The 24,874-nt window shown below is 37.4% G+C and overlaps 1 protein-coding gene across 5 annotated transcripts in view; it reads left to right on the top strand.

Moving 5' to 3' along the window:
* Positions 1–19,982, top strand: part of ATG5 (autophagy related 5) — a 122,948-nt gene extending 102,966 nt beyond the window's left edge. For all 5 annotated transcript variants that reach the window (XM_045843525.1, XM_045843523.1, XM_045843524.1 and 2 more), the window contains 2 exons: positions 2,844–2,961; positions 19,212–19,982. In XM_045843525.1, the coding sequence (XP_045699481.1) occupies positions 2,844–2,961; positions 19,212–19,348 (255 nt within the window). In that variant the 3' untranslated portion in view covers positions 19,349–19,982. The remainder of the gene's footprint in view (positions 1–2,843; positions 2,962–19,211) is intronic.
* Positions 19,983–24,874: the final 4,892 nt, after the last annotated feature.

Below are 24,874 nucleotides of genomic sequence, written 5' to 3'. Positions count from 1 at the left end.
ACTAAGATTCACATTACTACTGATATCGTTAGCATTGTCTGGCTTCATGTATACTAAATCAAAGTTTAAAGAATTCGTGTTCCTTTTGAATTTTTAAAATTCTTGCTATATTCAAAAGGAAGATAGTTTTTAAGTACTTCCTGGCATAATTAATCTTCTCTGCTAACTCCAATTTAGGTGTAATGAGATTTGTTGAGAAATTTGCATGAATTTACTCTCCATTCCCGTTGAGAACCTCTGTGCCTTGAATGTGTGGTCTGTGTTGGCAGGGTTTTGTTTAGGGGTGGCTCTCCGAATTGAGTGTTTTCCATATTTGATGTGACATACTCAGATTCCTACGTGCACTTTTCTAGCATAATAGGTTTTTAAAAATAAGAATATAAGTTTTTAAAGGCATGCTAATCAGTATTAAATAAAATATTTATTAGATTTTGAGGTATTTAGATCTTCATCTTTTAAAACAAAGTTTTTGTTGTATGAGAAGCAGGACTTTCATGTGAGTTTTCTTGGTTACCATTCTAGAGAATTTACTTAGGATATGTTACTAGTACTGGGGCTTCCCTGCTCCCCTCAAGCAAATAGCATTGTTTATAAAGGTTATTAGACCTTTAAGATAACGTCTCAGATTTGGGAGAGAGTAGAAAAAAAAATACAGAGAAACTACAGGAGTAGGGGTAGAGAAGAACTTCTTGATTTTAATAATGTAGCCAAGACTAGTTGACTTGGCCAGTTTGGAATATTGTTTTATTATATATTTTACTATTATAATTACTATATATTATAATTACAGTCATTTATCTTACAGTTGCATCACTAAATAGGGGGCCATTGAATCTTGAAAAGATTTCTTTGACTTTGCTAAAAATCTTAGTATTTTTGGATCAGACTAAGGATAATACATTTTAACTTTTTTTTTTAAACTGGGGGTACAGTCCTGCCCCTCCTTTTCCACTGACACAGTCCCAGTTGTCGTCACGTAGGCTTCCACTATTCACACAGCCTCTCACTGGTCATCCTGATGTTACCTCTTAACCAAGTCACTGTAGACAGTGCTGCTTTCCATTAACCTTCAGGGGAAGAGCCTCTTTCATCACGTCACTTCCTCTGCTAAAATGCCTTAAAAACCTCTTCATCTCTTGGAAGATAGAAAGCTCTAAGTGGGTGGAGGCTATTTTAAATTATTCCTTCAGGCCCCTATTCATATCCTCCTGCTCAGAAGTCCCGTAACCTTTATAATCTTCACATAGTTAGCCCTTGATTGCGTGTGGTATTGTTTTCAGTTTCATCTGTGTGACAGGTACGAGCTTCCTAAATTAAAGTATATCAATCATACTTTTAAAAAATAGAATTCAGTTACTGCAGTGAATTGCATTATATTCAATACATGTTAATGATCAAAGTTTTCATTTTCTGAATTTTTTTCAATCTTGCCACAGCACTCAAATGTATTATTGAAATGTAATTTTTAACATTATGTGCCCACTGAATGCATAGCGTGGAGCTGGGGAAGGCAGCTCCCGTGCTTACACTATGCCTCATTTTTCTTACATTTCAGTTTATGTCTGCACTTAAAACCAGATTGTTTTTGACCAAATCTCTATCAGTTATGTCAAAGAAGTTGAGATATACCTCTATGATAAAAACAAAACAACAAAATTTTCTGTAATGGCTATATAGTTCAGATCATTTTCCTATAAAATATAAGGCATTACTTTGTACTTACAGGTATTTATAATACTATCTTACAATAACAGTTATGGGGAAGAGGGTATATTATTCTGTTTGCCTGTTTACTCACTCTGTGCTTGGCACAGTTTTTCAGTTATTCCCACAATAAACTTAAGAGATGGGGAATGTCCCAGATTTCCAAAGAAACTGGGTGCAGGATCATACAGCTCATAACCAATACATCTGTTCATAGACGGACTAATTCTGGAGCTTCTCTGCTCTCTGTCCTGATGAGACTTCCAGCATTGCTGACATGCTCCTGTAGAGGTGGTTTAGGAAAGTGAAACTTAATTTTCAAAGTAGGTAAAACATTGAAATTACTAGCAATACATTATGATATAGTGGTAGTAACAGTTGTCAGTAGAAATGCTGTATCTATTTTGAAAAATTTTAAACATTCAGAGAAGTTAAAATAATAAAACAACTAAGACCATACATACCCTTCACCTAGATTCACTAGGAGTTGACATTTTTCTAGATTTGCCCCCCTCCCCCTCCCCCTCCCTCCCCTCCCCTCCTCCCTCCCCCATTCAAAGGTAAGTTTCAGACATCATGGCACTTCACCCCTAAACACTTAAACATAAATTTTTTTAACATTTAAGGATATTGTCCCTATAAACATTATCACACCTAAGAAATTTGATGTTAATTCAATAAAATCATCTAATGTTCATTCCTCATTTCCTATTATTCCAAAAAATGTCTTTTATAGCTGATTTTTACAATTTTCTTCTCCAACCCAGTATTTAGTGAAGGTTTATTTTTTGTATTTATTTGTTATATCTTCTCAATCTCTCTTAATGTTTATATGTATATATATATATATATATATATATATTTTTTTTAATGCCTTTGGAAACCGTTTTGAAGAGGTCGGGCCAGTTGTCTTTAGAGCATTGCGCACTCCGGGTTTGCCCTATTGTTTCCTCGTTGCTAGGTCGACTTGACTTGATGTTAAGCATTTTGGGCAGTAATACCACATTTGTGATACATACTTCTCATTCCACTATTATGTGAAGGAGTCTGATGCGAACTTTAATCATCTGATGTATTAATTTGTAGTTCATAACAACAAAGACTTAATTGTTTGAATTCTCTCCTCATTTTTCAAATAGACAACGACCGAAAGACCTTTCATTCAGAAGCTTTTTCGTCCTGTGGCTACAGATGGACAATTGCATACATTAGGAGATCTCCTGAAAGAAGTCTGTCCTTCTGCAGTTGCTCCTGAAGGTAATACAGTCAGGCAATCGTGAAGCATTGCTTTCATTTCTCTTTGCTACTGCGGTAATGTAAGCATTCTGCATTTATAAATAATTTGTACTACTTACTTCAGGAACGTATTTTCATTATCTTGTAGGAAAAAATCTTTTGGAACAGAAGCACTTAAATTTCATTTATTATTTTATAAATTATTGACACTAACAAAATAAGGAATTAAGGAATCTACTCTCATTGGTGAAATAAAACACACTGTTCTTAAATCATCCTCTTACCATATCTTTGGTGTCCTGGGTCTCTCATTTGTGGATTCATTTCTGGTAAACGTTATTTTTAATCTTCCAGTGTGTTTCTTCATTTTAAAAAAATGAGAAATAATAAAATAAAATTTCTTACTTTGTTTTTCTTAATGAAATATACTTCCCTTTCCTGGCATTACTGTGTGTATCTATCACTTCTACATTGCACAGAGTGAGCTCAGTGTGGGGAGGCGGGTGGGGCGAGGACATCTAAAATAACAGGAGAGGAACATCTGAAATACTAACAGAACCAGCATCAGAAGAGATTGATTTTAAAAAATAAAATTATCGGCCACTGCTCAGAATTATTGAAATTGGACAGGTTGTATTGGTTTAAGAGTTTATAAATACATTTTACGTCTTACTATCGTGTGTCATCAGTGTGCTCTGCTAGACCATATAGTAGCGGTTTTTGCTGGAGCCTCACACATCCTCAGAATCCAATCACTGAATTCTTTCTTTGTGTCATTACCACAAACATTCTTTATGGTTATTAAATCAAGGCATAGTTAACATGAAGTTGATTATACTACTCTCTTCAAATCTTAATCTATTTTTGTTGCTGTATAATTTTAGTTTTCAGTGAGGATTTTAATTAACTTTTTGGCAGTTGAATGATTTTTATTTTCAATGAATTTATTGAGTTGTTCAGTCATTGCTGCCATCTAGTTTTAGAATATTCCTATCGCCTCAGTAGTTCCATTGTGCTTGTTTGCAGCTGGCCTGTGCTCCCCTGGCCAATTGGAGACAACTGCTGGTCTGATGTTTGTCTCTGTAATTTGCATCTTTTTAATATTTCACATAAATGAAATACAAAATCACGACTGGCTTTTTTCACTTAGCATGTTTTTGGTTTGATCCAATTTGTAGTGTGATTCAGTAGTTTCTTCCTTTTTATTGCTGAAGAGTAGTCCATTGAGTATGTATGTCATATTTTATTTATTCATTAACCAGTTGATGGACATTTGGATTGTTTCCACCTTTTTTCTGTTATGAATAATGCTGCTATAAGCATTCCCATACAGATCACTGGGTGGACAAATATTTTCATATTTCTTGGGTAGATAGATTCCTAGGAATGGAATGGCTGGGTGGTATGATAAGTTTGTGTTGAACTTTTTAAGAAATTGCTGAACTTTTCCAAGTGGCGGCACCATTTTATGGTCCTGCCAGCAATGTTCGGTTCACGTTCACGTTCATGTCCAGTTTGTTCACGTTCTCACCAGCCTACACTTGTGTCTCATGGCCATCCCAGTGGTTGTGTAGTGGTGTGTCAGGGTGAGTTCAGTGTTTATTTCTCCAGTAACTAGTGATGTAGAGTGTGCTTTTATAGATTGATTGTTTTGTTACAAGTCCTTTATCAGACATGATTTGCAATCATTTTCTCCTAGTCTGGGTCTTGTTTATTTTATTTTAAATATTTGAATTTGATGAAGTCCTGTTTCTATCCAAGTTTTTATGTTTTGTATTCAGTTAATAATTTTAAAATTGTTTTCTGGTAGATAATAATATATAGTTCTAAAATCAAAATGTATTTAAAGGAGTTGATAGAAAAAGTTTTTTTCCTAACTTTTATTCACCAAACCCTAACCCAGTTCCCCTATACAGAGATAGCCAATATTGCCATTTTCCTGTATATTCTTGCAGAGATAATTAGATAGACTTTTTATTTTTGAAGTCAACTTACAGAAATTTTGCGTGGGATATTCTCAGTAACTTTTATTGATTTAGGGATACCAACTGTTCCACTTTATTTTTTCCATGCTGTGTGTAAGGGTTTGTTTGTTTTTAAAAGTCTATTTAATGTCTGTTTTGCTACTTTCTTGAAGATTTGAGGATATAGACTAGTTTTTTCCATTTGAAGTATAATTAAGAGATTAATCATTTTTATTGCTAACAGAGATGGGACCCATAAACCTCATACTTCCCCCCACTGTAAGCATTGGCTTTTAATTACATCTCTGAAAAATAAATGTACATGTAGGGTATGCACATTTCTTTGCACTGTATTTTTCTCTCTTTTTGAGTACTTTGTAGTATTTTAAAGAACATTGAAGAAATGCCTTTATCAATTAAGAGTAATTGAAATTTAAGCTATAGACATAACAATGAAACTCAAAACCTTGGGAAAAAACTGCTCTGCTGTAAGGTCTGTCCCCCAGCCAGCAGCACACTCGCCAGCAAATAGACCGATGCAGAAAACTCAGTGGAGAAGAACCGGAAGAAATGTGTTGGGTGTTAGTTTTGTGTTTGATATCTTTCAAGAACCTTAGAGTTATTTGTTCTTCTCTTCATTTATTCTAGATGATTTGCTAAAGGTCTCTGGGCTACTTATTGCAGCACTAGGTTTTAGACCTCAAGTCTCCTTATCCTGGTCCATTGTTTTTTCCCAGTGTACTATGCTGCCATTTATTTTTGTTCTCACTTTTTCAGCCTTTTAACTTTTTTTGTTTACTTTAAAATAACATTCTAAAATGTTTACCTTTTCCCAACTCTTTATTCTGTGTTTTGTGTTCAATACCTAAATCTCACCTACTTACAGTTCTCTCTTACAGTATTTCCTGGCATGATCTTAAGGAACTGAATTTCTACTATATTTACTTTGTTCATTTTGTTATTTTGGAGCGCTCCTATATATGCATCTGACCACCCTTGTTGAATTTATTAAAATAGTGGCTGTGACATTCAGGCATTTAAATGAAAAGCAGTCACACGCTTTGGGTCAACAGAATGCACCTTTTTGCCCTGTTGCCATTTGTACACCCAGATCATAACACATGCAGGATTAACATGGCCCTGAACGGGAAAGACACACAGATTTGTGAGGCTTTTTATTCTTTTAAAGCTTTTTTTTTTTTAGATTTTATTTATTTTTAGATAAAAGGGAATGGAGGGAGAAAGAGAGGGAGAGAAACATCAAGTGTGGTTGTTTCTCACCTGCACTCCCTACTGGGGACCTGGCCCACAACCCAGGCATGTGCCCTGACTGGGAATCAAACCGGCAACCCTTTGGTTCACAGCCCACACTCAGTCCACTGAGCCACACCAGCCAGGGCTATTCTTTTAAAGATTCTTTATTCTCTTCTAAAATTTTAGCATGTCCTTACATGTACATTTATTCCTGAAGAATATACAATATGACTTCTTTTTTTTTCCTTTCAAATTTGCTTCTTAGGTGTTTTCAGATGCTGTAGGTGGGATATCTTTGTGTGGCAGTCTTTTCTTTGCACCCAAATTGTCACATGCTCATATTTATCCAGAAACACATACACTCATGCACACACACACATATTATTGAAATGATACAAATAGCACCTATATTTTCAAACAACTTTTGATTGTACCTTTTTTACCAGGAGGAGGCCACATTTCTAACACCAGTATTTTATCTTTGGAAAAACTTTTATTTGCTTCTTCCTTTTGTCGCCTCATATTGGAAAATAACTGTCATTTCAGGATCTGTGGGGAATATCCAAAACAAGTCACTATTTCAGTAAAGAACTATTTACTGTCTCATTCGGGACACCTGTGGCATTGCTAACTGTGAAGAAGCATTTTGAAACATCTGCACCCAACTTAGGTTGAAAGCGAAAGACTTTGAGATTGGGTGTGTTTGGATAAGAACTGGCTGTCATCACATGATAAATAGAGAAAGTACTTTATAAAAGTTACATGGCACCATTGTCTGCTATTCCTTAAAAGAAATGATTCATGCATGAAGGAATTTTGCCTTTATTTCATCAGATGAAGGTAGAAGGTACTAATAATCATGAAGATGTGCTTTAGGTCATTGTTCTTGTGGAGTAACTAGAGGTGCTTTGTGTGTTTCTTTTGTTGTTGTTTTATATGTGGCTAAAGGAGTTACCCAAGTTAGGGGTAACAGGAAGTAGCCAAAGGTGAGCTCAGGTAAGTTTTTTCTATGGTGTCAGCCTTAGTTAAAATGACTCAGAGAGCTAAGCTTCTGTACCAGACCTGAAGTGAACTATTTTTTTTCCTTTGTTTATTAAAAACAATGTACCAGAAAAAACCAACAAAGGTTAAAAGCCATCGCATTTTTATTTTTTTTAGCTTGGGACAATACAAAACACTTATAAACTTTGCCCAATCATATTTCATTTCCCACTTTTCTAATGCATAAAACCTAATAGGTTAGGCTTATGAGACTAAAAATGTCTATTCAGACTTTTATAAGTTTATTTCAAAGTCCCAGTTGGTCAGTCCTCTAACAGTTGGGCTGTTTTAATCCTGACCTCTTACTGATATTTAAGAATGGAATGTATATGTAAGGACAGGCTTACATTCCATGGCAAATTAGTAGACTCCCTTCATCTCTCTTAGCAACAAATACAATCCTGTGGCCACGTGCTTTTGTACTTTTCCATTTCTGCCCTGCTTCGTGGGAACTTACCTAATTTGAGACCCTTCCCAACCACCATTTTAATTTTTGGTTTCCAGTTGATGTTGTAGATTTCATTATTTATCATTAAATGTATTTGCATTATTCATCATTAAATTTCTGCCACTGGGGATATTAAGATGTGTTAAGACATAGTTTCTGCTTTTAAGAAACTTGGGTCCAGTTGGAGTGGACAGAAAGATGTACAGATGTGGTATGTATAGGAATAGAGATATGCAAAGAATAGTAGGAGGCACATAGAATTGCTTTTTTATCCATTCTGGAGTAGGTAGTGAAGAATGAGCTGTAAAAGGCAAGCACAAATTAGATGAAAGGAAGGACCAGCTCATATACCATATGACCACGGTTAGGTAGAATCCTTCACCAGCTACCCAGGGGCTGGTTGTTAAGGGGTAATATTTGATCTAAAATGACCCTACTCTGTTTACTGGCGGACAAGCCATATTTTTCTGTGTATCTCCTATAAATATACAGAACATTTTTAGTAAGGTCAGAAATGTGGGAAAAGTACTGAGGAACTAATGACTTAAGTTTCATCTGTTTTTTGCTTGATTAGCACATTGAAAGATAATCTTAACAACTTTAGGCTAGGGGAGCCATAATACTCCATTTAGGCATTCTGACTTATATTGCTTTCTTTTTATATGCTTAATGAAAAATCAGAATAGTTTTTACAAAAAGTAAGAAAAGACAATGTCACGTTTATCCTCTTTGCTCTACAACATGATTAGATTGTGTCTATAAAGTGAATTAACTGTTTGGTGTTATAATAATTTTTTTTCAGACATAAAGCAATTAGAGCAAAGAAATATGTAACTCTCATGTTACTCATCCAAGGCAGATCCTTGTGTTTGAGATTTGGACCAGCAGTAGTCACATTTGTTGGCACAATTGTGCTGTCCCCCAAAGAGGCAGCATTTCAATTTGCCAACTCATACCACCAAAACATAACAACACCTGCAGATCCCCCAAACTTCCTGAGAATTAGGGCTTGGGAGTAAGAATAGTAATGGTTTTACAATTTCAGTAATTCTTTTTTTTTTTTCATTCATTTAGAATTTGTTTTTCAAGTAACCCTTTCTACCTTCACACTTTCAGATTTGGAATATCATTTCAGTGGTTTTTGTTTTTTGTTTTCTTTCATCCAGTTTTCTTCTAAAAAAATAAGATTGTTTCCTAATACTTGCCTCATAGGATGGGGGATGGTTGTAAGGTTTAAATGAATGAAAAGTTTGTTTAAATGAGATTTTATAATACTATTTCAAGATTTTACAATGAACTAGGTTGTTGTTTTATTATGGTTTTGGTAGTATTTTTTCCACAAGTAAATGTTTTTTTCTTGTCTTGGTTTTTTTTGATAAACCCACTCCACAGAGACAAATACTGGTTGATGGCCAGCCTGTGCACAGAGGTGTAACTGTATGGTGAACTCTGAATATAAAGTGATATTGTAGCTCCTTATACCTTAGATCATGCAAGAGTTCTATGCCACTTACTTTTTCTTTAGAAATTAACTTTTGGACATGACTAGAAATGCCAGAAGTATGGCTTTGTTAAGGAAGAAATAAACTAAGTTTATTTACATAGTTACTGTGGCCAGCTCTGTTGTCATTTGCTTGTTAAAATATGTTAAAGGTAGAAGTCTTAAGGCTAGAGGTCTGAAACTGTTGCTGCTAGTGAAAGTTTTCATTGAAGACTGAGCAACAGCACACATGTATTTGAAATTTGCAGCTATTCAGAAGAAGGTCCCTGGAAGCAGGCCCTTTTGTAATTGTGCTGAGCTACAGGGAGCCCAACATGTGGTGGGACTGGGTCACTAGACTCCAGTGGGGGCCTCACCCTTTCGGTCTCATCCTCACACTCTCTGCTCTTCGTTGTGTTTCTTCCTCATGGGATGCACGTTTTATGTTTACAAAAATGACAGTAGTGTTCACAGTGGAAATCCAAGATGTTCTTCAAATGTAGTCCTCATGAGCACAGATCTTCTGTACTCAAGTTTGGACAAAAGCAACTGGTAAGGCTCAATCTTAACCTGATAATTAGATTTTCTTTTCTTGAATTTATCATATGCCATCAAATTCTAAAACTACAGTGAATCATATTCTTTGCCTTGATTGCTTTATTTTCCCTTCACCCCTGTGCTTTGTGCCAACACATGGGTAACATGGGCTAATATGGGTGATCCAGAATCTGTTAATGATTCAATCCATTGACATATGTCTTCTGAAATCAGAGAAATAACAAAGTGATTATTTTTTTTTATTCTTCATTAATGAAGATGAAATTACTGGACCTGTCAGAAGATGCCTCTGATTTCATTCAATTATTGTTTTTTACCTAAACCTCAGTAAGTCAAATGAATTAACGTGGCTTTTTAAAAGGAGGAACAGACACTTGGCACAATAAGTATTTCATATTTAGCATTAGAAAACAAAATTTCCCTAACAAAATAATAACACATGCAGGCAATTAAAAGCTAATCATCTCTTCATTAAGTAAGTCCTGTGCAACCTCATTCTGGCCATAAATGAACATTGTAATTATCACGTATATTTTAAATGAAACTATTCTGCTATTCATACTTGGTCATATTATACCCAACTAGAATTACTGGGTCACTTTATCAAAGCAAATCAGAACATTTGAACCTGTATTTTCAAAGTTGTATTGGAGGGGAGGGCAGAAAATGAACTTCAAGTTTTAATTTCTAACTTCTAACCACATTTTTATTTTGTCAGAAGGCTTTTAGTTTATTTAAATGGTCTTAAAATCACTTAATTTAAACAGTATTCTATTTATAATTACAGCTAATTACATGGGATTTTTTTAGTTTAAATTTTGGTTTATGTTCTCATTAAGAAATACAGAGATTGTAAGCAAAAGTCAAAGAATTAACATGGCCATGTTTTGAAAGTCTTGTATAAAATGTTACAGAGTCAAGGCTCTGGGAATATTATAGGCAGAAATAAAAATATATATAAAGTATATACACTGAAAGAGATACGTGTCATATATTAACTGTGATATTGTATGTTCATTAAGACCTGTACTGGTGAGTGTAGATCCGGAAGAAGTTAATGTAAGTATTTTTAAATGGGTTTGTATTTCTCTGATAAACAGCACTCTCCTTCTGTTTGTGATCATGGGATAAAAGCTCTGTAAGCTTGTATATGTTCATTTTTACTGCTACATCATGTAGTGTGCTCTTAAGATTGAGATCTCATTCCCCAGGAAGCATTTCTGTCTAAGATTAATTGCCCTTTTAAAATCAGCGTTTGATGTATTCCTTTGGCTATATCCTGGCTTGGTTTAACCCTCTTTGACCTGACCTCACTGACTATTACCGCTGAGGCTGAGTCAGAATCCTTCAACATGATGTATGCACTTCAGATTTCAGCCTGTGGTTTTTCATGTCGATGGATTCAATTAGTTGGCGTTTTACTAATGAACATATCAGAGGTTAAAGAATTTGTCAGACAGAACAAAATTGTTCAGACCAGTGGTAACCAAAAGGCTCATCTCTTTATTTGCTTAAAACTTTTTTCAGAAGTATTCAGTCTTGTTTAGAAGTTTTGCCTTCAGCATTGCACATCCCAAAAGAGCAAATCAAGTCATTTTCTGCAGAATAATATAAAATGTAAATGTGAGGCCATAAAGCTAAAAACAGTAGTTACAGCGCTTGGCCTTAGATTTCTATTATTGCATATTCACGACTGTGAACTAAAAAAGAAAGTTATTTATTTAAACTGAAATTTTCTGATTAGAAGCATTTTCCCATGAACATATACCAGCTATTTCTTTAGCTCCCTTGGAATAGAGATTTTACATATTTAGTATATTTGAAACTTAGCGTCTCTCTAGAATTTCAAGTGACCTGTTTTTAAAGACATTTAGGTCATACTCCTTGTTGAAAGGTAGCTTTAAAATAGGGATTAAAATGTATTGTAGATTGGGTTGGGCAGGGCGGAGCCATTGCTAATAGAAATCTCTAAAAGACAGATGCATCACATACTGTGAGTTCTCAAATAATGATATTTTTGAAATGTATAGCAAAGATTTTGGAAGTCAATACCACCCCTTCCCCCAGAAAGTTTGCATTTAAAAGAAAAAAAAGAAAACCTTACTGAAGGCTTGGTAAGCAACATAATCACAGCACAGTAGGGCTCATCTGACTGTCATGATGTGCTCCGCTGAACGCACATGTTGAGAGCACTGCCGACTTAATCCAGAGGGTTTACAATGCTTAAGGCGTGTTTTTAAATGTCAGTCATTTTGTTTCCATGATGACTGAGCCTTTGGATTTTTGTTATTGTCATTCTTTTTTTTCTTGACACATTCATAAAATTTATGTGCCACACTGCATAATAATATGCAAACTATACACGTATATTAACACAAGGCCAAATTCTCACAGCCTTTTGCATGCTAGTAGTAACACTATTCTCAAAAGTCTGTGTTCAGGAACAGAATTACAGTAAGGGTTTACTTGTTGTTTACCAAACCCTGACCTTTTAAAAACTGACCTTCTGTCTTCACTAACTATTAGTAATATATTTGACACCTACTTCTTAGGGAGTGAGCAGGAGGGAGGAATGAGGAAGAGAGTCACTTACTTTTTTTGAATACCTACTATGTCCAAACCCTGTGCTGAGTTTTTTACTTGGATAGTCCATTTAATCCTCCATGCAGCTCTGAAGATTAGAATTCTCTATCCATATTATCGGAGAAGGAAACAGACTCAGAAGGTTAAGTGATTTGCATATTAATTCAAAACTAGTGAATTATGTTGATTTGAATTCTAAAAGAAATATGTTGCTGTGTAGACATAACAGATTCCTGTGCTAGAACTGGACGGCCTATTAGTGATCCTCTACTGGATCGGGGGTTTACAGCTGACCCGCGGAGTTACATCAGAAACTGCCATAGGCTGTAAGTCAGTGAGCAACAGGACTGCGGAGACAGGCTCAACTCCGCAGCAACCCAAGGTGCCTGTCCTTTGCCTGTGTTACGTATTGGGTTTCTGCTAACACTTTGAAGGACAATTTTACATTCCTATTATCATAAAATTTATTCAAAGGACTATTTAAAAACAAACTTGACCTCAGAGATTGATTTAGAAGATGTGGAAAGGCATCCAGCTTATTTATTTTGAAAAATTTTCCAAATTATTCTGATCGTCAGCCAGATTTGCAAACCATAGGATCTAGACAGACAACTTTATTTTATATATAAAGAAAAACCCTCAAAGACATAGGAGGCCTGCGCAGAGCTCTTCATTTCCAGATTGGAATTCAAGTGGTCCGCCTTCCAGTTCATCTCTCGCAATAGCGCCTAGTTAGCTATCAGTGCACAACTGGCCCTTTCTCCTTTATGTCTCATTTTTGTTATTGTATATTATTGTATTCATTGTGTGTATGCATGTGTGTATGTGTATGTATATGTGTGTATATATACACACACATATGCAGGTGTCACTTTTTATATGTACATAACAAGCTACCTTTGTTTTATGTTTATAATTTTCATTCATGACTTACGTGGCTGATGTGAATTTCTTTTCTTTTTGCTTTTATGTGTAATTATTACCATTCTAATTATATGACCAAAGTCATTGTGAATATATTTTTCTTGAACTGTCCCACAACTCTAAATTTATGTTAAAGTAGGTGCTAGTTTAGAATTGAGTTTGTTTTTATTAAGATAATGGTGATAATACAAAACTGCGATACATTTCTATTTTATCTTATTTCATAATTCTTGGATTTATAAATGAGATACATGTAAGAAATGAAATTTTATTGGGATAGTCTCTGTATTGATATATGATCTAAGTGAATTGGATTCCATCTCTACGTAAAGAAAAAATGTTTCTTTGACATTTCTTTCTGTCCTTTTCCTTAAATCACAAACCCAAAGGATTTATGAACGACTGTTTTTGTTTTTACAAGATGAATTAAAATAATTAGTTTTAAAAGTTGCTATGCTGATATTCCATAAAATAATGACATGTACTCCTCAAAACTGTCAAGGTTAAGAATAACTCAGAACTGCCCAGAGTACAGAGAAATGAAAACCCAATGCCGTGTGTGGTTTCTGGACTCGATCTTAGCCTGAAGTAAAAATAGTTGGGATCATTGATAAAATTTGAAATTATTACCTAATAGTACTTATTATATTGTGGGAGCTACAAAAATACTTTTCTTCTCACCATCAAAATTCTAGCTGGACTAATAATTCAAATAACATATAGCAGATTAGCAGGAGAAATCAAAATTTAGTGTGTGAACATGGAGGATTCACATCAGCATGAAAATTCCAAAGACAGCAAGGCACATTTGGGTATATATGTCATTTTGGACAAAAGAGAAAAGAGGGGAACGGTGGTCTTACATTTTAAAAATTAAAACGGACAATTAACTGGTAGCAGAAGAGTACCAGATACATTTCTGCTAGGCAACTCAGCAAATAGTAGGACCACAGGGTGGAGGGTGGTTTCTGCTTGGAGTCTTCCTATCCATCACACTTAAATTAGGCTAAGGTAAATATACTAAGATTTCTTTCCTGGAGCAGGTCTTTCCATCTGAATCTTTTGGGCTGGAAAGGGAAGGGTCAAACATTCTTTCTGAGTCCAGTTTTTTTGTTTGTTTGTTTGTTTTTAAGATTTATTTATTTATTTTTAGAAAAGGGGAGGGAGAAGGAGAGGGAGAGAAGCATCAATGTGTGGTTGCCTGTCGCATGCCCCCCCACTGGGGACCTGGCCCGCATCCCAGGCATGTGCCCTATACTAGGAATCAAACTGGTGGCCCTTTGATTTGCAGGCCAGCACTCAATCCACTAATCCACACCAGCCAGGCTGTGTCTTATTTCTTAATAACTAGCTTAAAATCAGTATCCCAAAAGGGCAGTTTCAGGGTAGCACGACTTTGGTCCCTCTAATATAAATATTAAATTTTTTATTTTGCCCTGGCCAAGTGGCTCAGTTGGTTGGAGCATCATCCTGTACACCAAAAGGTTACTGCTTTGATTACTAGTCAGAGCTCATACCTAGGGTGCAGGTTTGATCTCAGTCATGGTGTATACGGGAGGCAGCTGACCAATGTTTCTTCCTCACATCGATGTTCTCCCCCTGTCTCTGCCTCTCACTTCCTCTCTTTAAGTGTTATTGGTAGAAAACAAGTTCTTGCAGTTCCACATGGAAAACAATCTCCTGAGACCCACATGGGTGGATGGGATTCCGTGGTAAACTTTATTGATGATGTGAAATTAAGGGGGTTCCTCTCCTGACTTCCCAATGTCCCATCTCTGTCTGTCTCACCGTGGAAAAGGTCCAGTCTTATTTTTAGCAGGGCCAGCATTGAAGGCCTCTGCCCTGTATTAAATAAAGTACAGAACAGTCCTACATCCCGCTGGCTTAGCATGTGTTTCCAGCTGCGGCCCATCACTGTGCTGCAGTATTTAGGCTTCCTCCTGAAGCCTGTATGTGGAGACCGCATGGCCGTCGGCCACGTGACTGCTGAGGCCGCATGGCTATGGAGAGACGATGTGTGAGCGCATAGGGCGAGTGCAGGTGCCCTGGGGTGGGGGGGAGGGGAGAGAGAGAGTGAGAACGAGAGAAAGAGAGAGAGCTTCTTTGTGTCCTTGAGTTTGTATTAGCTTGGGCTCAGAAAAGACCAGAAGCTTTTTCAAATTGGCTGGTGAACTTCCCATGTTTTCATGGGCTTTGGATGGATTTATACCCCCTAGTTAAACTGACAGGCCTCTTTGGTCAAGCTTCTCCCTCTGTGTCCCCAGCAATCTAGTACCTGAGGAGGGGAAGGGAGGAGAGTTAACCCCCTTGGCAGAGCACAATGCTGTGGTCCCCTGGTGTGTGAAGCTGGAGCTCCCTGGCTGCCAAGTAGGCTTGTGCTCCCCTGTATATTAAGCTCAACGTCTAAGTCCCTTTGCTCCTCTTTCCTTATTAATAATTAGTTAAATACCAGTGGTAACATAAGCATATCCTCAGGTGAGGATTAAACATTGAAATTAAATTTTTTTATTCTGAAAATAGAAAGTACACACTAAAATATTTAGTGGTCAATGGCTCAATGTTTCCACTTTACTTTCAAATAATTCAGAATAAAATAAATGGGACAAACAGAAACTATTGATAGGTGAAGGCGAATTTCTTATACTATTGTTGCAACTTCTCTCTAAATTTGAAAATATATCAGAATCAGAGTTACCCCATAATTGCCCTGTAGGAGAGAATTTCATGCAGAACTAGTTCACTCACTGTCTCAGTGCTTGCCTGCTTCAAACCATCAAACTAACTTCTAAAACAATCTGAGTGGGTGACATGTGTAGTAACATTTTTCTCCTGAGTCATTTGCTTTGTAGTGACATATTTCTTATTCCCAAGTATTAAATTCTAGACTCACATTTTGAAACACAAAGACACATTTACCAAAAACATGATTTACTTTAGCAATGTCATCAAGTGTTTCCTTTCTACTGTCAGGGGAAAAAGAAGCATCTGCTAATTTTGCACTCTTCCATTTCGTCCTTTCCGATATTGCCAGAATGTATTGTGGGGGTAGGGAGCGAGCACCCCCAAAATGTGCCACCCGGGCATGCAGATCATTTCAAAGTGAAGTCAGTTAAAGCCCAGCAAACTCAGGAAGTGTTTTTTACTCCCCCTACTTTTTCTTAGATTCCTGCTTTAGGAAGGGAGCCTTGACTTAATCACTATAAGAATTTACACTCTAGCATTGGTCAGGAAGACCAAGCAAGTTAGCCTCGATAACCCCCGCCCCAGCCCCTGTTGTGCCCCATTGTCGCTGAGTGCCTAGCAAGAACTGGCTGCCGCGTGCTTCCTCGGCCACCTATAAATCACCCATTCTCACTTCTGAAGTCTAATGCTGTCCCTCCTTTTCTCCTCGATTCAAAAATGTTATATATACCCAGTGTTACCTTGCTGTCTTTGGAATTTTAATGCTTATGTGAATTCCCCTTATTTACGATTAATTTTTTTATTTTCTCCTGCTAATCTACCGTGTGTTGTTTGAGTTTTTTAACCAGCTGGAAGAGCTGAAGAGGTAAAGGGAACCTACCCCTGCCCCAGTGGTACAGTCGCGCTTTGTTGTTCATGGTAGTGTGCATTTAGGTGATAGCACGGAGACCTGGCTCGTCTGGGAACTCGGACTTTTTGTTATTCTAATAACCAAAGCAGTCTCTATGTAGGGTTCTTCTACGTAGTCGTGCTAGCTATCAAAAGCCATTCTCAAACAATTAATTTTGGAAGTGTCTTCTACCAGCAGCAGAGTTGCACAAGCCCTGCACACGCTTACTGATTAATTACCTAAGCGTCGGGCACCGTGCGAGGCACTGGAGGTACCGTGGTGAGTAAGAGAGGGACTGTGTTGAAGGGCATGATGGTGCTAGATCCACTTCCTTTGTTGACCAAAGTTAGTTAGTGGCACTTTTATGTTACAGATTTGAAGCGGCCCCAGTTTAAAGCAGAGAATCAGTGCTGTCTATTAAGGTCTGTGATAGGTAATGTGATTTATTTGGTTTGTTGTGCAGAGTATTTGAATCATTCTTATGTTCTACAACTTCAGTTGTATAACTTAAACTCTAAATATCCTTTTGTGTACAGCGTTGGGCTTTTGCCTTTCAGATCCTCTGTGCACGAGTGTGCCATGGTGCATTTGCCCCCTCACTTAAATACTTCGGGCACAGTATTTTGGATACTGAGCCGTGACTTGTTTCTTCTACTTAGTTTCAGAATATCCAAAAGTGGTTCTGGCCCAAGGAAAAACTTTGCAGATAAGGAACTTTTACTCTTACACCACTGCTCTTTCATTTTTGACTCAGTGCTAAGTAGGAGGAAGATTCTGAGAATATTAAAATATTTCAAAGAAATATGTAATAAGAATATAAAGAGAACTACACCGGAAATGTTTTCAAATATTCTAAGAAAGATTTAATACAGTAAAATTTGGCAATCCAGAAATTACAAAGAATGAATCATTCCAGATAGTGGAGGGTGTATCCATTTGAATACCAACATTTTAAAATCTTCTCAAAGCACCAAACCCTGCTTTCTCTAGTGCTCTGTGTGTGGCTTCATCTCCTATTTGTAGGAGATAGCCCTCGTTATGGAAACCGATCATTGTATTAGCCCTGGTCCCAGTTGTGTAAAAAGCATGCATAGATGCAGCAGAGATCAGCACACAAAACAATGGAAGCATTGTTTAGGTTAGTAGTGTTAGGAGGTGATGTCTTTTTTTCAAAATTGTTTTAAACTATGACACAGTAATTCAGAGGTTTGGAACTTCAGTTTGGCTGTTTGGGGAACTGGTTTTCTGTCGTGTTATTGCGTCCTCTCTTATGGTCAGTCTGTTGACTGTCATGTCCCAAGACCACGCTGCCTCGAACGGGAAGTTTAAATATTTCTTTAAAAGGGTCTCTTGTTTCAGGTGCTATCACCGTGCTCGCCAGCCCACCTTCCTAGACATTAGAGCACCAGGCATGTGAAAGTCATTTCAAATGGAGCAAAAGGGAGAAAGTAGGGTATTTCCCTCTCACGTGGTTCCATGAATTCCCTGTTTCCTTCTTGTCTTCTGTCTCCAGGAAGCCGAGAGGTTTAAACATATTTTGAAGAGACTGAGAGAGACAAACCAAGAATAAAGTGTGTCACTTTAGTGTGTCACTAAAGAAGTGACACAGTTTTCTTGAAGGTTCTTTGTTTTCCTACAAAAGAGGAGTTTGGTTTTCCTTTCTTTTCCTAGGTGTTTCTGTTTACATTAAAGATCATCAGCATATCATACCAAAATCATAAAAGATGTAAAATTAACCTTTAATTTGTAATAAAGTTTGAATTTAAAAGAAGTATGAATTGCAGCACCCTTTTAATTAGCAAATGGGTATTAACAAAAATCAATCAGGTTTCATGACTCTAAAACTGAAATCCCTGAGTCAGACTCTTAGTTCCTTCTCATTAAAACTTGAACTCTTATTCAGTAATGTCTCTAAAACTTGACTGAAAATTAACCTACAGCTCCCATCTGTTTTATTAAACATTTGCCTAAATACAGATCTTATTCTTGATGGTTTCTACTCACATATCTAGTTTATTTATTTTAAGTATGTGTTGACCTACTTCATGTGCCCATCATTTCAAATTGCCAGCCATATAGTACAGTTTTTAATGTATAACTAAAATAAATTTTGGTCAGCGGGTACAACGGGCTGTTTTCTCCACTATAGTTTCATTAACGTCAATCTTAGGTAAGCACAGTAATTAAGAAAGAATGAATACTTTCACATATAGCAACAGAATTTTTGTCAGAATTCATTGTAACCCTCAGGTTTCTGTTTTGGGTGATACATATTGCAACATTTGAACTTTCTCCATGCATGTCCACATTTCCTGCTCAGGAGACAGACCAGGTTTAACCCATTGAAGCTGTAAATCTAATTCACTAAGGATTATCAAAAGGCAGATTATTTTTTCTTCAGCTATTTTGAGTCACATTGATGATTATTGGATTTCTTTCTTGGAATAGATGGGGAAAAACAGAACCAAGTGTTGATTCATGGAATTGAGCCGATGTTGGAAACGCCTCTCCAGTGGCTGAGTGAACATCTGAGCTATCCAGATAATTTTCTTCATATCAGCATCATCCCGCAGCCAACAGATTGAAGGACCGGCTGTTGGCTGGGATGGAATCACCTCTCAGCAGGATGTACCAGAGCATGTCACCCTTCTGCTTCGGGCAGGCTCGGCGGGGGCAGCCTGACCAGAAACACCGCTTCGAGCCAAACAGGAAAAAGATTCCCTGTCTGATAAGGGCACCCGGGCTGGTCTTACTGTGCATCACCACTGCTTCCCTCCACTGCCGTCATTCAACCTCAGCTCCGACATGAAAGACTTTACAGGACCCCTGCAGGTCTGCTGTTTTCTTGTAACATGTAATGAAGCCGAAACCTTTGGCCTAAGAAGAAAATGGAAATATGTGCCACTCAATTTGTATTTCTGATTAACAAATAAACAGGGGTATTTCCTAAGGTGACCATGGTTGAACTTTAGCTCTAGGGAGTGGAAACATTGGTTTAATTTTCAAGAGAATTAGACTTAAGAAAGTAAAAGAGAAATTCTGTTATCAATAACTTGCAGCAATTTTTGTAAAAGATCAAATTACAGTAAACCCATCTTTCCTTAATGAAAATTTCCTATGTTTACAGTCTGTCTATTGGTATGCAAACAATCTTGTAACTTTGATAATGAACAGTGAGAGATTTTTAAATAAAGCTTCAAAATATGTTTTGTCATTTAATAACATCCATTTTGTCACTTTTTCAGTGCTTTCTGACGTGCATACAGTAAATCACTGTTTTTACTCTTACGTGTTACCATTCAGACTGGTCCTCATTGGCATGGAATGACTGTGGGGCATAGAATAACTTGTCTCAGGAGCTGTCGTAGGATTTCTAGCTGCCGATTTTTCAATCTGTGTTCTTTATATGCTGAAGGTATAGATAATGTTACCATTTACCTTTGCTGCTGTTTACCACTGTGAACCTGTCGGATCATAGCATACTCAGCATCCATATAGGGTACTTTCACATTTTTGGAAAAACTGATCCCTTTCCAGACTAGTGTCTTTCATTGGTTTCAGGTCTAAAAAAGACCTGGCAGCCAGTCTAAAACAGTCTAAAGATTACCGATCTGACTGCAGTAGCTTTTCCTTAATTCTACCAAAAATACTCAGAAGTTACTGAGTTCTTACTCACTATGAGGAAAATTTTGCTGCACTTGATTACTACACTGCTGGAATTCCGCCAGCTGAAAGTATCTGTGCATTATGCTCCGTTTCTCCTGCACTAGCTTGCTGTCCCTATTGAATGTCAACCCACTGGGGTATGCTAAAAGACACAGTATCACACAATAGTGATGTTAGATTGCACAATAAAAATGAATGTCTTTCTTATAAAAATTGTGAATATTGAAGTGAGATCTTGCTGGTGCTCACTGCTTCCTTTTTTCCTTCAGTGATTAATAGCAGACTTGTTCACAAAATGAGATAAAGTTTATCAAAGATCAAATATTCTGGAGTGGAAGGTATATGGCTCGATCAAATAGAAAAATGGGCACCAATGTGATCAGCAGAAAGTGGGAGCAAGTGGCCAATAACTGGCTAACATCAATACAGTGAAAATGCCACTTTAGTGCAGGCAGAAGAAATGATATTTGAGTTACTTAAGGATAAAAAACCCACTGACTAGTATTTTTTTCAAAAGAGGTTCATCTGAATATGATTGTTCACATTAAAAGTGTTTATCCGTCTATTCAGTTTGGGGATTTTCCCCTTGGTGTTTTGACAGACTGAAGTGAGCTTCAGTGAGCGAGAGGATCGAAATGCCAGGGAGTGCTAAGCTGTGCAGAAGATAGTGTGGTGAGAACAGCGAGAAGTACTTTTCCACAGATAAGACCCTTACAGGATTTCTGCAGTCGGCTCACATGAGCTTCTAATGATCTTTACTTCCAGATTTGAAAGTCTTTATCAGGCCATTGCCTATTTTCACTTACTTGTTCGTTATTATACCAGTGTCATAACTCGACTTCTCTAGTCCCAGGTCTCTAGGTCAGTCAGGCCTCTTGATACCTAGAGGGAGAATAGAAACAAATTAGTGCTGGCTTAAATATCTATTTTTGTTTCTTTTTATTTGAATATTTAAATTTTATGGTTTATTAAAAAATTAAACAAATTTTCTGTTTGTCTTTATTTACAGAAATTAGAAATGAAATTCATATAAACCTATTGGGGAACTCACTGAAATTTCCTTAGTCTCATACCAGTCATAAAAGTTTCTCTAAGAAATAAAAGCTATGGCCCTGGCCAGTGTGGCTCATTTGGTTAGAGCGTCGTCCCCTAAACCAAAAGCTCACAGGTTCGATTCCTGGTCAGGGCACATGCCTAATTTGTGGGTTCAGTCCCCAGTCAGGGTGTCTGCAGGAGGCAACTGATGGATGTTTCACATCGATGTTTCTCTCTCTCTCTGGAATCAATAAATATATCCTCAGGTGAGGATTAAAAAAAAAGGCCTAGCCAGTGTGGCTCGGTTGGTTGGAGTGTTGGCTTATTCCAAAGGGTTGTGGGTTCGACTTCTGATCAGGGCCCAAGCCTAGCTAGGTTGTGGGTTCCATCTGGTCAGGGTGCATGCGAGAGGCAGCCAATCCATGTTGCTCTCTCACATTGATGTTTCCCTTTCTCCCTCCTTCCCTTCCCTCTCTCTAAAATCAGTAAGCATGTCCTCCAGGGAGGATTTAGAGAGAGAGAGAAGCTATGAGGGATAAAAGAGAACATAGAAAAGAAAGTTGGAGATGGCCGCGGATCTCTGTATTCTTAACACATCCTTGGTAATGACCACCTCTCTGGGAAAGTGAAATGTGTTTTAAAATTATTGGCATTGTTAACCAGGCAAGAATAAGTTTAGACTAAATAAATAATTGCTTTCTTTCATAGTGTTTTGCCTTTAGGTGATTTTAGTTCTAACCATGGATAGAGTTGAATTGATAAACACCTCATTTATCTAGTGACCCAAAGTTGCCTGACCCTAACTGAATAAAATTGACCTACCAGTCTTTACAGTATGGTGATACATAGATGTCTTCCAGTCAGTCTGAAGTGACCCTGTGAATGGACTAGTCCTGTTACGTTTATTCCCCTCCCCCGCCCCCAGTCACTGGGAACTAGATAGGGATTGGTAAAACAATATACAAGATCCGATATTGAGTGATGGTAACTTTTAATGGTTATTTTTCTGGAGTATGTTTATTTTTTTAAGGGCTTTGATATGAGGTAAATTTTTCTCTAAATTTTCAAAAAAATTAAAGGGTTATGTGGGTCATGCCAAAGGATGAGTCTCACTTTTTACTTACCATACTATTGATATTTAGGTCTGAGGTGAGTTGGGTTTCCTGTTAAATGTGCCAACATGGTTGAAGCAGGAGTGTAGAATCTTGGGGTGTGACAGGGGAAAAAATCAAGTGTGACAATATTTATAGCATGGGGGCTAAAAAGGTAATACTTTTCCTTCCACTTTCTAAGTTCTACTAGCTGGGCTATTCAAATCAACACAGACTGGTTAATAGGAGAAAACCAGAATTGTAATACGTGTGCACAGGAAATTCACATAAGCATGAAAACTCCAAAGAGTGAGGCAACACTGGGTGTATATGTCGCCTGGGACAAAGAAGAAAGGGCGGAGTCTGAGGTTTGGAAGGAAGAAGGTGATTGGCAGGTAGTTGAGGTAGAGGGGACCGTACCTGGCAGACAGACTTTTGCTTGGCCACCCAGGAATTGGGCAACACAGCGGGGCATCTGGTAAACAGGCACCTGCTTGGATCCCTCCTGTCTAATGCTTGAGGTAGTTATGCTAAGGTTCCCTTCCTGAAGCAGGTTTTTCTACCTGAATCTTTCAGGCAGGAAACGGGGGGACAGTGAAAGGGCATTTCTGAGACGTGTTTCTTAGTAATCAGCTCAAAGTCAATATCCCAAAAGGCGGCTCTGGGTGGCAGAACCATGGCCCCTTCAGTCGTCAGTCCCATTCACAGTTCATCGCTAGGATGGGACCAGTCAGCATACTTACCTGTTTCGAGTTCTCGCATCCCCTTAAGTGTTGTCTTAATACAATCACTTCCCGGTCTGAAAACGTTAAGGATTACCCTTGGGGTGCTGGGAAGGAGAGAAGAGAGACGTGCCTCTTTTCAGACAATTTGGGATTAAATGACACTTTGTAATTACAGAATTTGACTTACAGTATAACTTTCTGACAAAAGAATCCTTTAGATTCTCTCAAACATTAATTATGAATTTGATTATTCACACTTAATTAGCAAGTGTAATATTGTGGCATATAGCACAGGGTGGGGCAAAAGTAGGTTCACAGTTGAGTATTTGAAACAGTTTGTTCTTGTGTTATTAACTTGTGTTATTTTCCATATGAACAACCTGGAAACCCACTTTTGCCCCACCATGTGTAGAAACCGTATAGTGAAAAAGGGCTCAATTTTTAGGTCAGTAGGAGGTTCATTAAGTATTTAGGTCCTTAAATACTTACTTTTTGTTAACTGATAATATTCTGGAATGACCAGTGAGGTGAAGACAGACCTGAAGATTGGAAATGGCAGTGTGCTTTGACATACCAGTTGGTTTCTTCTGAAGGTGATTAATTTGGCTTCTCCTCTGGTTTCCCTGCTGCCCCCGTCCCACCCTACCCCACCCCCTCAGCACAAGGGTAAATCCAACACAGCCAGACTGTTTCCTCTGTTTTCTCTGAGTCTTTGTGGCATGTCTAGCACTTACTTGGTGTTTTGCAAATGTGCATAAAAAGAAGAAAAAATTAAGAGTGTTTAATGACACTTTAACATCATTGTATTTTCCTGTTAAAAATACCGTATCTGTAAAAATAAGAACCTTGTCATTTAGAAATCAATATACCAAGTGCAGTTGGTTCGGGTTTGCATTGCTGAAGACAACTTGCTTACTCAAATCTGCTACTTTCAGTAGGAACCACTGTGGATCAGATCCTTGCGTCAGTCCATATTCATTTTAGGGGCAGCATAGACCACAGTACATACCTTATGTTTCAACATCACTGTAATTTCAGCAGCCCCTGAAGTGGGAGCTATTCTCGTCAAGCATCTGGAGGTATTTATTACTCCTGACCTTTTCATAAATGAGTGGTTTGTCTTGCTTTTGCCTCTGGACTTTGCATCTGAAAATGTAACACATTTTTAGCAAGGGAAATATATTAGACCAACGAGCAGGTTTCTTCAGACTAAGGTAGACAATTAGAACCATGCTCATGAAAAGCTTCAAGAGAACTGTTTGGGTTTCAGTCTTTTATGTTGAGTGGAAGAGGTAATCTCTTTCATGTTAATGCTTGGAAAACACTGGAGAACTTTTCATTTGTATCACTTACTGTGTTTATAATAAATATTTGTGTGGTATTTGGGGCCCACAATGAGCATAAACTACTTAGGAGCAGAGAGCAGATCTATTTGGCTCAGTATTGTATTCCCATGACCTAGCACTGTGCCTAGCACATAGTGGACTGTACTGAATATTAGTTGAATACAAGTTTGGCAAAAGCTGTGTAGTATATCCCCCTTTCAGAGTCCAAAGCACATTGACATGTTAAAGGCTTTGAGAAGTTTTAAACT

The sequence above is a fragment of the Phyllostomus hastatus genome, unplaced genomic scaffold (assembly GCF_019186645.2).
Source record: "Phyllostomus hastatus isolate PE091 unplaced genomic scaffold, TTU_PhHast_1.1 phas_contig_40, whole genome shotgun sequence".
Lineage (NCBI taxonomy): Eukaryota > Metazoa > Chordata > Mammalia > Chiroptera > Phyllostomidae > Phyllostomus > Phyllostomus hastatus.
Note: the sequence above shows the minus strand (reverse complement) of the source record. Positions and strands in the feature narration are given on the sequence as shown.